Source organism: Lates calcarifer, unplaced genomic scaffold (genome assembly GCF_001640805.2).
Source record: "Lates calcarifer isolate ASB-BC8 unplaced genomic scaffold, TLL_Latcal_v3 _unitig_3879_quiver_2482, whole genome shotgun sequence".
NCBI lineage: Eukaryota > Metazoa > Chordata > Actinopteri > Centropomidae > Lates > Lates calcarifer.
Genome location: NW_026116584.1, coordinates 1,896 through 17,362, shown reverse-complemented (window position 1 = coordinate 17,362; position 15,467 = coordinate 1,896). Strand labels below are relative to the sequence as shown.

Genomic DNA, 15,467 nt, shown 5'->3' with positions numbered 1-15,467 from the left:
AGGAGATGACATGCTGCTGCAACACAGAATGGACTTTTGGTGGTTTCCTCACATGTGGAGCCACATGCAGCCTCACCTCTTTCACAATGTCAGTGTCTTAGCTGAGCAGATGAGGCTCAACAAGATCTTTGCTCAGGTTAGCAGCACCAGTGCACTGCAGACATGGCCAGCATCACATAGTGATGGAGAAACGAAGGAGAATGTAGTTTTGCATTTGTTAGTGTGGTTACAGGAATAGTCAAAGGCATGTGGCACTGCATTGCCAGTTTAAGGACTATGTGGCTACATGAGTAGTAATGGCTTTACTGCAGTACTGAGATCTTTCTCTTTCTTCATAATCTCTTGTGTTGTAGACGTAAGTAGAAACAACACTGTTGAAGTGAAAGATTGTAGAGATATTGGGGATTCATACCATCAGTACACACGTGCATATGTCTATCTGCTTCATTACCTCTCTGCTCTGTTCTCCTGATGATAACTTTCTTTTAACCCTCTTGCCTCTCCTCCCCTTCCACCTATTCATTTGCTGGCATTCTGTCTTCACTCCACACCCCCTCCTCTCCAGGAGCATGGTATCCCAACAGATATGGGCTATGCCGTGGCTCCACACCACTCTGGGGTTTACCCAGTTCACAGCCAGCTCTATGAGGCCTGGAAGTCTGTGTGGGGCATCAAGGTGACCAGTACAGAGGAATACCCCCATCTGAGGCCAGCTCGGTACCGCCGTGGCTTCATCCACAATGGGATCCAGGTTGGTCTGCAGTCCTTGAGCAGTACTTGCATTGCATCATTGTTCCCATGGCTAAACTTTCCATTACGGTATATGTGGAGGTGATAATGAAACATAACAGCTCTGCGCATCGGTGCTGAAAAATAGTTCTCTGTGAAAACTGCAGAAAAAAGCTTGTGAGACATATTTCTGAAAACTGCCTTTAAGTTATTCACATGTAAAGTTTGACCACTGCAACACACAAACAAAGTCTCTGTAGCTTGTTTTAGATACAGCTTGGTAACAAGGCTCAGTTCAGTGTCAGCAGTATGTGTCATAGACATTAGTATCACATAATAAAATAAAAAAAATAAAAATTCATAGCACATAGTAGACAGAAAAACCTGCACATTTATGAGCATGGTACATCCATGCAGTGGTACAAAATATTCCAGAGTTTAAGGTCCCTGCACTTGAAGTGGTTGCCTTGTTGGACAAAGACCTGCAGCACCTCCTAGTGGGCAAAAATGGAACATATGATGTGTCAGACCAGACATAAAGTTGTAGTTGCCCATCTTGCAATTACTGTGTGGATCAAAGCTGGATAAATGCCTCACTGTTGTTTGGTCATAAACCTACACTTTTATTTGCGAAAAGAGATTGTATTAGACTTTGTCTGAAGAGGGGATTTCCACTCCATATAAACTAAAGAGTAATATCCAATAATATTCTTATATTTTTCCTGTAGTATTTTGTGTCAGACAGAGAGGAATTTCAGTGTTAGTCTTTTGTGATTGGATTTGGATTTGACCTTTTTACTTTAATCTCCTGCTGAAATAAATATTATTTTTTCATGTTTGCATATGAATGTAGATTTTCAACCAACAGCTCTTCATGCTTGATACACTTGTAAAATATGACTGAAGTACATGCAAAATAATGTTTCTTACCCGTGTGCACTGCCCCCAGATGCACACTGACTAAAAATGCTGGTTCCTGTTTATTTGTTTTAACTGCTGTGCAGCTCCTGTCTTTTAAAGGAGTGCAATGGGGCATTCAATCACAGTATACAGAACGAACAAATAAATGGTCAAAAATGGATCAGGCTTTTTATAGCTGGAGCAGTTGATGAGAAGATACCTGAATTAGCCATAGCTAATATCCTGCAGATCAGCCCAGGACATCCCAGGTCCAGTATTGTACTGAATAATTGCTGATTCCCATCTGACCACAAATCCTGATCTAAAAAAGTAGTTTAAATGTTAGTTTACAGAAATGTCAACAAGACAGAGACTGAAGAACACACATACACAATATAAATATACACCAAAAAACTCTCTTTGTGTATTTTTTTAGGTGTTGCCTCGGCAGACCTGTGGTCTGTTCACACATACAATCTTCTATAATGAATACCCAGGAGGCTCAAAGGAACTGGACAAGAGTATCAGAGGGGGGAACTCTCCTCACGGTCCTCCTAAACCCTGTAAGAGAACCACCTGCAATGCATACACGCAAACACAAACACACATAAAATCACATCACATCATCATCAATCACAACATGTCAAAGTGATCTGTATTCTTGTGGTATCCAGTTTTATTGGACTGGTTTGTTTGTAATTGTAATAGATATGTGGTGTCACTTTACTTTAGGACCCCCTATTTAGCTTTTATAAGCAGTTAATAACATTTGTTAAATGGTCTAATAAACTATGATCCAGTTGTAGGCACTTAACCATCTGTCATCAACATGTGCCATTAGATGGCTGCACTGATTAGAGCTTCATTTTGTTATTCTTAGCTCTTTTTGTAAGTCATACACCGTTCATGCAGTATGACAGGCAGCACTGCTGGACATTGTTTAAAAATGTTTATTCATTGTCTGTTTGTACAGCACTCATGGGCCCCACATGAGGGGTTAGTTAACAAAGATATTAATAAACATTTCAATGGACAGAAAGTGTTACCAAATATGTTTTTGTTATATTGTTCTGCATGCATGGATGTGACGCTGTATTTTTATGTGTAAATTATGATTATTATTCTACTAAATTTGTTCCTCAGATCTTGATAATTTACCAGTTGCAGCTAACTGAATTTTAGAACAACAGTTCCAGTAAATTTTAAACTAACTTGTAAAATACACTGTGCCCTCTCAATCCAGATCAGTATCTTCATGACCCACCTATCTAATTATGGCAACGACAGGCTTGGTCTCTACACCTTTGAGTCTTTGGTGAAGTTTGTCCAGTGTTGGACTAACCTCAGGCTGCGAGGACATTGCCCCCCGTTAAGCTCGCTGAAAAATACTTCCAGATCTTCCCTGAGGAAAGAGACCCACTCTGGCAGGTTGGTATAACCAGTTTTTGTTCTGGTATTTTTCCAAGTTTGAGGTTAGCTTCAGTGGAAAGGAAAAGACTTTGTTTAGAATCTGACATTTTACTGTTTTAATGGGTTTTTGAGAGGAATAGCTATAAAGTTGTCATTGTCCGAATCCCCTGTGGACAGTTTTTGTTCTTAATTTATATCGTAGCTAATCATTAAATCAAGCAAGAATTAACGTACTGTTTGTCCAGGTGAAAGTAAACACCACAGGTGTACAGCAAATTTTCTTCCAGTGCTGTGTTGAATGTATTTGCTCTTTGATGTCACCAACCAGTCCACTTACAGTCAATTAACATGTGAATTCTTGAGATGTGGCCAAATATGTGTTTTGTATGGTCACGGTGACCTTTGACCACTGAAATGTATTGGTTCATCTGATGCGATTTTGGAGGTCAATGTTGTACCAGATATAATGAAATTCCTTCTTGGCTCTCCAGATGTATTGTGTTCACAAGAGTGTGTTCATAGTGATCTTGACCTTTTGACCGTTGACCTCCAAAATTCCTGCAAGACATTTCAAAGATATCACATTCACAAGAATGGGATGAACAGACAGATGACCTAAAAACAAAAGAATTTAATGAACCACGTTATTTTTCAGAACCCTTGTCATGACAAGAGACACAAAGATATCTGGTCTAAAGAAAAAACTTGTGACAGACTTCCCAAGTTCCTCGTCATTGGACCACAGAAAACAGGTACCACACTCTCTCCATCTCCATCTCCATTTTCATCTTTATCTTTGTCTGTATATCTCTCTCTTCGTTATGGTAAATGTTCTGTGTTTCCTTAAAGGCACTACAGCACTTCATTCATTCCTGAGCCTCCACCCAGCAATTACCAGTTCTTTCCCCAGTCCCACCACCTTCGAGGAGATCCAGTTCTTCAGTGGAGCAAACTATGACAACGGGATTGACTGGTAAAGACTGACATTCTGTACACTGCCTTCGGAGAGTTCTCAACACTCAGTCACAATCTGAATACAGCATGGCCTAAATTTGGACTCGTGTCACGATTTTTTGTGTTGCTTCTTTTTTCTTTAGATGTCTCATTTTCTGAGATTCAGTTTGGCTAAACTGATGCTTGAAAGGGTTAAAGCATAGGTTCAGATGTTTTCCCAAGTCTATCTTAACACCATACTCACACAACATACTGTATGTACATTTAAAGGGTTGCTAAAGGTAATGATTCCTCCTCTCCATACTGGCCATGAATGAGGAACAAATTCCACAGACCAAAGTCACAGATGTTTTAATATAAAATTCTTCTTTGCTGAGCTGCAGTAGAGGAATATCTCCTGGTAGTCACATGCAGGTTTGTTGCCAGTTTAGGGACACTACTCCAGGAATAAACCTACATGTGAATAAATGATTAACCAAAAAAAAAGAAAACCTACAGCCAAAGCTTTGAAACCACAGTGTTAAAGTTCCGTCAGAGTTCAAGACTTCAGTCCGATCCAGAATCTGTGTCAAACTGTTGTTCACTCACTGGGCCTGAGCAGTTTCATAAAGAAGAATGAGCTGTAAGTGCAGCCAAAGGTGTCTCGACTACATGCTAACTTTAGGCTGTGTACTAGGATTTGACCAGTTTGTAGAGATCTGTTTTCACTTTGACAGCAAGGAGTCTTCTCTGTTGACCAGTGCCAGAAATGACTGTGATTCAAATGATAACAAAATAAAATGTAAAGTGAAACGATTCAGGGTTGTGATGTTTTTACGATGAGTATTGGTTTTATTTGTGTTCTCCACAGGTACATGGATTTCTTCCCATTCCCTTCTAATGTCAGCACAGATTTCATGTTTGAAAAGAGTGCCAACTACTTTGACACAGAGGTAGCTTCTAAAAGAGCTGCTGCCCTGCTACCTAGAGCCAAAATCCTGGCAGTGCTCATCAACCCAGCTGACAGAGCTTACTCCTGGTACCAGGTGAGAAACTACCACTCATTCTGCACTGTACACACATTCAGGACTGTGTCAGACTGGACAGGTTCCTTGTGGCAGTTGAAAACCCACTTCACTGTCACTTTACTTGATTTGTGTGTGTGTGTGTGTGTGTGTGTGTGTGTGTGTGTGTGTGTGTGTGTGTGTGTGTGTGTGACCACAGCACCAGAGGGCCCATCAGGACCCTGCAGCCATCAACAACACTTTCCATTTAGTGGTGACAGCAGGCCCTTCAGCCCCCAAGGACCTGCTGGCCCTTCAGAGACGCTGCCTTAACCCAGGGGCCTATGCTACTCACCTGGAGCGCTGGCTGCAACACTACCAGCCCAGCCAGGTAACACACACTGTGGCAGGTGGACATTGGTTCACTGTCAAACTCAAGAGCTGGTGTCAATCCAGGTATTTTTACAAGGTTGCACATCTGATGTCAGATGGTTCTAATATCAATATTGAATTAACTCTGAAATCAACATTTCAGCCCTGGAATGTCATAGAGATCTGTCTTTCACCACATTACAGACACGTAATGTTAGCTAGTCAGATGGGTCTGCCAAAGCTCTTTGCATTGTTTTGTGTCATGAAGTACAGGGTCCTGAATGACGTTCATCAGTCACATGAGTCACAGACCCCTATAATGCAATGACTTCCTCTCAAATGTTGCCACAAAGAGCTTGACTGAAACGTCCAGATGTGAGTCATGGATGACACTGACTGTGTGTTTGTGTGCACATGCATGTGTTTTAGTTGCACATTGTGGATGGAGCCCTGCTGCGGACCAACCCAGCTCTGGTGATGGAGGGAATCCAGAGATTCCTCGGTGTCACTCCCATCTTCAACTACACCCAGGCTCTAATGTTTGTAACACACGCGCGCACACACGCACACACACACACACACACACACACACACACACACACACACAGTTCATCTAGAGGACCTGTATCCATGAAGGAAAAGTTCAACATTCTGTTTGAAAGCAACAAAAAAGCATGAGAGAGAGAGTAACCCAGCAATTATTCTTCCTATACTCCTCTACTATATGCAAGAAGTGTTTGACTGTAACATACTATATGTCTTCAGGTATGATGACAGCAAAGGTTTCTGGTGTCAGCGAGTGGAAGGAGGTCGAGCTAAATGCCTGGGGAAGAGTAAAGGCAGGAAGTACCCAGAGATGAGTCCTGAGGTACACCTACACCTCACACTGTCATCACTGTACTTTACTCATTGACTGGCATGTGCAAGCTCTTTAAAGGATCATTTTGGTTCACTAAAACTCGGGTCTAATTTTGGCCATCAGCTCTATCAGTAATAATAATATCATACTCACCAAGTTAACAGCTGAGATCCAGGAATACTGTGGCATCACGAGTTCACACAAATATGATGGTGGGATCAGCAGCCACACTGCTTGTGAACTTGGATGGTGACTAATATCTGCGCTCAACAAGCAGCCACAACCTGTCCATAACCCTGTAGCTTTCACTGTGCTCTCTGATCAACATGTCGTGACTTTGTGTGTGTGTGTGTGTGTGTGTATTTTATTATTTTTTTTACTGGTGAAGGAAAAACACACATAAAAAGTGGTTGACATATGCACACAATACTAAACATCACATACATGTAGTCATGCATGACAAGACAAGGACAGCCCTTTTTTACATTGTGGTTTTAAATTCAGGAAAAAAGAAAAGAGAGAAGAAAAAAAGGAGTTTTTTGTTTTTTTTGTTCACCCCCCACCCTGTTATTAATTTGCCCCAGCTCCCCACCCACCCACATAAGCCCGCCATTGCTGAAAATAGTCTCCTACAAATGCACTTTTTATAGATCATATATTTAGGAAACCAGAGTTATCCTTTAAAGGTTCAGCAGCTGCTGAGTAAACCTCTATTTATCATCACATTTTCAACATCTGTATATTATATCAGATTATTTCTCTCCAAGTTCTACTGATCTCTGACCTTTCCTTGTGTGTGTGTCTGCATGGACAGTCGCGTGCCTTTCTGGCTGAGTACTACCGTGAGCACAACATGGAGCTGCTGCGTCTGCTCAATCGACTGGGACAACCGCTGCCATCCTGGCTCCGCCAAGAACTCCAGAGCACCAGCTGGAGCTGAGGCCATAAGCTCACAGATAGACAGACAGACAGACAGACAGACCACAGAGAAGCCGGGACTGGAGTCTGTGGATGAGCCAACACTTGGCTCTGGGTTAGACTGAACTACCTAATCTGGAATCAACAGCAGCACACACTAAAAGAGCTACCGGGTTTTAGCTGATGTTACTGGTGCTCCCGTTCAATGGCAAAGAGAAGACAGCATGAGATCTTTCTGAAAGTGTTGGTCCCTGTTGGAGAAGGATTCCAGTGGACTCTCCCTCCAGCTCCTGATTTGTTGCCGACCTCCCATGAGCACTGGGCAGCCGTCAGCCTCAGTTGGTGTGTGTGGGACGAGGGGGGTCCGGGCCTGACCCTGCACGCATCAGTTTGCTGTGGATCCAGAGGGACTGAGTGACCAGCAGATTTGAGGTATAAAGATCAGATCAGACCGCCTTAATGTGAGGAGAGAAACTCACAGGATGAGACCGTGCAGATGTGGAGTGTGTAACTGGACACAGGACTACATGCACAGACACACAGACACTCACATGTCTCATCTCTCCACAAGAATGATTGTAAATCAGTCCATTTTCAAAGCAGTTGTATATGTTAGGTTTGGGGGGACAGGTGGGAGACAGAATTGCCAGCAGCCTGAGGACGACAGTACAGCCAGACAGTCCATATCCTGGTCAAGAGTTCTCTGTTTCACACACACATCTACCTGCAGGTGGGGCCAGTAGTTGGAGGGCTGCGTTCCCTTTTATCACCGTTTACCAGTATGTTTACTGTAGGAACAGACATTTTAAAATGGATTAGGTTAATATGATGAAAGGTCAATGTAAATATCATGTTTAGATTTGGTACATAACTGAAGTCCAGGTTTGGTCCAGGCTGTGCCCACACTAACATCCTGTCAGGGAGCAGCTTCTTATGCCTAGTTTCTTCACTAAGATAAAGAGAGCTTTTGAATGATGACAGACTGATCTCCTGTTTAAGTTCACTTACATTCTTGCTTTTAACCTACATCCCTTTTTTTTAATTTGCTGCTCACGTGTTGACAAATGGAGTGAACCACAAAATCCTGTTGAGTGACGGTAAAGTTGTGGGACTAAATTTTCAGTTATTTGAATTGATACAAATGTCTGTGTGATTCTGATTTTCGTACCTCTGGGACAGAGCATGAAGGTTCAGCTTTCACATCAGCTCTTAATAATATAGAGAATGGTCTTGGTTACATTGACTGTCCAGTGTCAAGGCAAAACAGTTAGTTTGTTTTCTGATTTCTTGCTCGGGCTGGAGACCTCTCCCTTGAAATAGCTGCTGATGCTCATGGTTACTGTGGTATTAGGAGTCATTATACATACTAAGCTGGGACAACATTGGTCAGAACCAAAATTGTAAGTATTGTTTGCCTATTGTGTGGATGAAATTAAGGTTACCCTAAAGGGGTATTCTAGGGATTCAGTATTGCACTCCTATAATGTTGGGGGTCTCACAGGAGATAGATGAAAATATGGTTGCAGCAAAAAATTCCAGCAAAGACTGAGTTATCCTAACATTTATAATATGGGTCAAGCTCCAAAAACACTGAGATTGTTCCTTCCTGGCTGGTTAATAATCACATCTCTCAAGCTTCACATCTCCAGTTTATAAGTCAGGTGTTCTGTTTATAGTCTCCAAGGCCCTAGCTGAGGAAACACCATCATGTCATGAGGGTTATTTTCTCAGACTTGACAAAGCTCCCCCTGAACCACTCAAAACATCATTTAGTTGACACAGGACTAAACCTAACTAGTGCATTGACTTGGACATAGAGTGATGTTAGCCATCCTGAACAGCGATGTACTTTTGTCATCACTCAAAAATTCAACATTTTCATAGTGATAAATAGTTAAGCAGCTGTCAGCACTGATTCTGAGATGATCATGAGGCACAGCACTGGACCTCAACTATTTAAAACCTACTGTTGTGTTTGACTGTGATGGGGGATAAGCACCTCAGTCAGTAAGAGCTACACCCTAGGCTAAGAAAAAAACTTCATCACATGTCAAGTGTCTTCAGAAAAACCAAAACAGAATTCTAAACACACATCACCCCACATTCTTTTGCACCCGTCTCCACCTGAGGACAGTAACCCATGAATGTCACAGGACAAGAGAAGAGACGTCAGAGACCGTATGGAGACGAATCAGAAGCTGCTGTCTTGTTGTTTTCTGTTTGTTTTGTATAAATGTCAAAAAGGCCAACACTGTATCATCTCTAATAAACACATGGAGAGGTTGGAAATGATGTCTGCTGCCTCTTTTTTTACCTCAGTTATCTCATGTGAGGTATGTGAAAGTAGAAATATTCACCCAGAAAGCTTTACAATAGAGAGCTGAAAGGCTTGTCAAAACCACACACAGGATGGGAAACACAACTTCCTTCCTTTGAGTATTTTTAAGAGGGCTCAGTAAGGTCAGCAGGTACAGTAAAAATGATCTTGAAAAGAAGGTTTTATTTTCAAGAAAAGACCACTGAGCCCTTCTCACCATTTCTATTTAGGTCAGTATGTGTCATTATGGAGAGTTAGAGCACCCTTCCCACTGAACACAATGCCAAACTGTATTAGCAAACATATTATCCCTAAGTGTGACAATTTGGACAGAACTACTGAACAGGATAAGCCACTACAGGAATATGTGGGTGGGTGTAGGGGTTACAGGCCAAGTGCCTGAGAAAACCCTGAGGCCAGTTCATCAATGATGAGAAAGGACAGTAATATTTTGTGCTCTGCAGCCGCATGCTGAGTCCAAGAAAAAGATGATGCTCTCAATGTAAACTTCAAATACACACACACAAAGGCACAGCTATAGGAAAGGTGGGCTTATACCGCTCCTTCCTCACACGTGTTCAGGTTGGTGTGTGTAAAAGCGTTCTGATAACAACTAAACTCTGGCTTCTTCACACAGTCCAAACTCTCAAAGGGTAAGCAGCACAGCAAATGGATGGGATAGATGGATGGGTCGGTTCAATGGGATGCTTTGTGTCAAACAGAGCAGAATGATGGTCATACTGTGGGCTGACTGGTTTGTGTATCAAGCTGTCGAATGTGCATGAACAGCCTCCACTGCAGCAGAGCCTGTACAACTCCACAGTAACATCTGCTGCACAGACAGCAGTGTCATACAGCTTGGTGGAGGCTGAGACACAAGAAGCAATGGAAGGATTAACAGTCCTAAACAACTGCACACGTGTACTGCAGACACACAGAAAAAATACTTTAGTACTGTGAACACACATGAATTACAAGAAAGAAACACTGTACAGAAACGCACACACAGAGCTCTTCCAAGAAAATCTGGGCCTTAATCTGTCCACAGCTGTCAGCCACCCCACCCAACACACACACCCGCACTCACAGAGACAATAAGATGAATTCTTTATATCCCTACACACACACACATACTGTATACTGGCAGCACCACACAACTCTAATCTTCAGAGGTGTCATGGGGTCATGAATAATGTTTCAAAGATAATTCACAGAGGCAAACATTTTAAACATTAGTGTACCAACCACTGAAGACAGTTCCATTTGTTTTGAATAATCTGCATGGTGAAGTCAATAAAACCTCTGACAAATGGTAGATGAAGTCAGTGGGTCCCACTGAGGGCTTTAAGTGATTGTGAGGAAAAAGACTGTGGTTTATAATATAGGACCATACTTTGCATCGCTCGTCCTGCAATGTTCAAAGTCACTAATATTAATCATTCTGTTTATTTTCATCTTAACATTAACCAGTGCTAGAAATCCCAGCCCCCTAATGTTTCTACAGTCACCTACACATAAAAACAGCATGCTGAGAAATGTTTACTGGCAAATCTGTGTTTCTCCTCCATGTGTGTCAGAGACATGCTTCACAAGGCAAAAACCATTTCGATCTGGATTGCACTGGTAATGTATAAGATGCAGTTTATAGCCAGAAGACAATGTTGTTGATGTTCCAGGTTGTAAATTTTCATCTGAACAGAAGTAGCCTGATTATCAGTCTTCATTTTCATTCTACCATAATCACTTAAACAAACCTGAGATGTGGCCATTGGTTCAGAGGTCTGGAACCAGGCTTGACTCCACTACTTCCTCTGCAAACATCTGATATAACTGGAATACAGCAAACCCAAAAAGTCGAGGTGTAGACACATCTGTGCACTCTCCTGAGGACAGAGACAAAAATTTTTTAAAAATGATTAATGTTTTTGTTAAGTTTTGCCTCTGAATACTCCTTCCTCCACCCTCAGGCCAAAATGTTGACCCTACATGCTACTAAATTTTTCCTCACGTAATGGGAAGATTGCTGTTACATCTACTAAGCATATTCCTGCTCCCCAGAGGATGAAGCTCTGTGATCTTAATGACTGCATGTCGTTTTTCCTCTACACCAGCCTCAGGACAAACTGCATTTTAAAATCTAATAATGTGTAGGCTGTAGAATATTTGTCAGTATAAACAGTGCTGCCTACAGAGCCTCCATGGAGCTCCTGACTTACAGTTCTGTGTAGGAGGAGGCTGTTGTTACTGATTCAATAGTAGCTGGCCAGAGCAAAGTTTATGTGGTTTATGTAGTCTGCAAATCAGTGTCATGGTATAAAAAATATACTGATCTTAGTTTGTATGAAATAATAGGAAAACATAAGAGAGCTCATTTTCTCACACACATGTTCACATGCTTTCAAAAAGATGTAGTTTCTGCATTATTTTTTAACCATGCAGTCCACAAGTCACTCGAGAGCTGCTTTTCATCAAACTGTGAGTCCCACAGTCAGTTAAGATGATCAATCAGTTTGACGGATGGTGTGAGTCATACTGCCATTATCAACTCTCTCCAACTCATCCTCCACTGAGAGGAAACTCAGGCAACCCCTTCCCCTGGAAATCTCTCCCTCTTCACCTCCCACTCCCACACATTTGCCTCGTTCTTCACTGAGAAAATTCCAAGTGCTTCCATATCAGGCACAAAATGTGTTGCCCCTGCATCGACTTAAAGTCCATTCAAGTAGCATGACACAATTTGACCCTATCAACCAGAAAAACTTGGATGACATTCTACAACATCTGAAATCATCCTCCTGCTGCCTTGATATTCTGCCAACAGGATTGTCTCAGACCTTCTGCAAATTGTCACCACGTCTCTTCTCTCAGGTGATTTCCCACAGGCCCTGAAAACTTCATCATTAAGCCACTCTTAATGAGCAATGGAGAACAATGGAGACACGTCACTAATAAACATTTGCAGGCCCATATCAAATCTCTGATTTTACACTGAACAACTGATTTGATATCAGGATTTGCAGCACTGAGGCTGCACTGGTTAAGATCTTCAGTGACATCCACTAAAACACTGACAGTGGCAGAACTGTCAGAACTGGCGTACTAAAATGGTTTGAAACGTACTTGAAGGACCAAGGGACTATAGCTCTGGGTAAGTGCATTGAACAAATCATCGATGGATGTATTGAATTTTCCTCATTTAAACAAAGACAAAACTAAAGTAACTGTTTTTGGAGACCTCAGTTGATTTAAATCAAGGCTGAAAAGCTTTCTGTCCACCACTGCCTTTTATTAGTGATAATAAATAATCTCTCATTTCTTACATTTTTATTTTGCATTCTACTCTTGTCTCTCTTTTAACCATTTTAAATTTCTATGTGCTGTACAAATAAAGTTGCCTTGCCTTTAACTGTATATATCTATATACAGTTAAAGGCAATATATATCTCACATTACCAAAGTTTAGGGCTGTCAACATATTCATATAGTCTGGATGCAGAGAATTCTATCAGTTGTATCAATGTCAGTACTGTTTAAGGGTTAAAATGACATGACACTCCCTCTGTGCACTCAGAGGCAGGGACAGTCTGTGACAAGCTTGTTTACATTTGCACCAGGGCATCACATGAGCAGAGCCACCCCATTAAACTAGATTCATGCAATGAATGGTTAAAACCTTGATACGAGTATCCTATCTGCAAAATGTCCACCAAACGTTCAGTACAGGAGCTGGAGGTGAGAGTGCTGCAGAGCTCATCACAGAACCACCCACTTCCCCTCTCCACTCTGGTTTAGATCCAAATGTGCCTGAGGAGAGAACTTCATTACACAATTCATTTTGTGGTCATTACGATTTGTCACTGTCCTTTCACTCAGGGTGGTCAGCATGGTTCCTTCTCTACTGCTGATTTTCCTTCACCTGAAATTCCAAAACAAAAATAGAAATAAATTCCTGGTCAGTCCCACCGCCTCTCTCCAGATGACTGGAGAGTGGAAAGCCTTGCGATTTCACCTGTCAACATTCAAACAGACTGAACTCTCTCAAGTGATGAGGGCAGGTCAATTTGTGAACAGAGGTGAATGTGTCTGGCCTTATTACAAGACAAGCATGTATATTTGCATGATTGACAAGAATCTCAGCCATGGCAGCTACCACCAGCCGATCCCAGCTATGCTCCAGGCCTCCTCCCTTCTGACCAAATTGAGATTTTCTGATTTTCCTGCTCCTGAAAAGCAGGTAGTGGCAAACTAAACTCCAGTGTGTGGCAGCCATCTGGTAACATAACAGCATCACCGTCATTTGTGTCCTCTATGTCTTCTGACATATATGAAAATGAAAAACAGTGAAGTGACGTGAAATTGGCTGCGGCTAAGTCAACCACAAACATGAACAGTTCCCAGCTGATTTGTTTTGGCTGTCTGTTGTCTCACTGTTGCATGAAAAAAAACCAAACACACACACACACACACACACACACACACACAGAGGCCCACTGAGTATTGCAGTTTCCATAGCAACAGTGATAGTGATGGAGAGTGGGTTGGTGTTGGTGGGAGGGTGGCAGGGAGGTTGAGCAAGAGAACGACAGAGAGTGTGAAACTACAGCAGTAACTGAGGTGGAACAGTGGAACTGAGAGTGTATGTGAGTGAGGGTAAAAAGAATGAGTGGAAAACAGAGCCAAAGAAAGAGAAACAGGGCGCTGTTTTCTTTGTTTTCTCTCTAGTGCACACATTCATTCATGCATCAGCCCTGCTCCCCTCTTCCCAGGTGGAGGGACAATGACGCTGGCTCTCTGACTATCTCTTCTCATTATCATTCCCCCTCCCCCTCCATCCGTCTCCCACTACAGCTGGATAAGCCAACCACTAACCGGCTCGAATCTCCGTTACAGAGCAGGGATTTGAAGATTGCACCCTCACATTTGTAATCAGATGTAGGAGAGGATTATCTCAAGGTCTCCTCCATCTTGTGCACAGCCGGGGGCTGCTGAGACAAAGGAGAAAGAAAAGAGGAGGCTGTGGAGGAGAGCAAAGAGAGATCTCAGGCAGCTCAGTGAATGATGTGGAGTTAAAGACAGAGAGGGAGGGAGAGGTCACCTGTGGATGTGAAGAGGAGGGGGAGGAGGATGAAGGCTTCCTAAGGAGCTGCACCCATCACCCGATTCATCCGAAAGGGAAAGAGGGGAGTATAGAACCTCAGCAGCAAGTAGATCACTGTGAAAGGTAGGCTGGTGGATGAAAGCGTTCAAATCTGTTTGAACATCAGTTTGTGTTTATGGATGTGTATCTGATTGTGAGAGGGGTGTGTAGAAGGTTGTGATGGTTCTGTTTCAGGGGCTCAGCCCACTTCCTGGGGTAATTTTAGCACCAAGAGACACTGCACGTCGTTTCCTTGAATGAGTCAGAAGCCATGCCTGTTGTCTGTGTGTGCCAGAATTCACTCAATTTAAACTGTATTCCAAAACTGGAATTTAATCTAGCATCCTAAACAGCATCTGACAAAAGATTACATGTACAAAATTCAGGCTGAAATATGTGACACACTACATGCAGGGATTCGACACACCTTCAGACTCGGCACTGTTAGTAAGCACTGACTTGTTGCTATCTGAATCCTGTGACTCACTTCATGTCATATGTTCATATGATGTGATCTGGACCTGGACAACTATTCACATCATCAGAATCACCCTGCAACTATTTTTTAAAATAACAGTTAAACATACTTCAAAGTATACCTATTGACCTTCTCTGAGAGTTAGATGAGAAGAACAATACCACTGATTTGTCTGTGTGTTAGGTCCAGAGCTGGAGTCAGGACATGGTTAGCCTAGCTTAATGTAAAGGAAGCTGGAAGCAGTTTTAATGCTAAACTAGCCTGGCTCTGTCCAGTGTTCAAAATATACACCTGCCAAGCCCTCTGAAGCTCGCTGATCCACACCTGTCGTCTCGCTTGTTTAATCTGTACACAAACGAGTTACACTTACACTTACAGTTACATTTTGTGTTTTGTCAGGGGAATTATTT

At 42.3% G+C, this 15,467-nt stretch overlaps 1 protein-coding gene across 1 annotated transcript; it reads left to right on the top strand.

Annotated features, from left to right (window-relative positions):
- Window positions 1–6: 6 nt before the first annotated feature.
- Window positions 7–8,807, top strand: LOC108894856 (bifunctional heparan sulfate N-deacetylase/N-sulfotransferase 2-like). The gene is given in 13 exon segments (XM_018693479.2): window positions 7–136; window positions 566–751; window positions 2,066–2,166; window positions 2,168–2,192; window positions 2,873–2,980; window positions 2,983–3,057; window positions 3,695–3,791; window positions 3,889–4,012; window positions 4,844–5,018; window positions 5,197–5,367; window positions 5,778–5,887; window positions 6,114–6,216; window positions 7,022–8,807. Coding segments are annotated over 13 exon segments (1,527 nt in total). The 5' UTR covers window positions 7–10; the 3' UTR covers window positions 7,148–8,807.
- The last annotated feature ends 6,660 nt before the right edge of the window (window positions 8,808–15,467 follow it).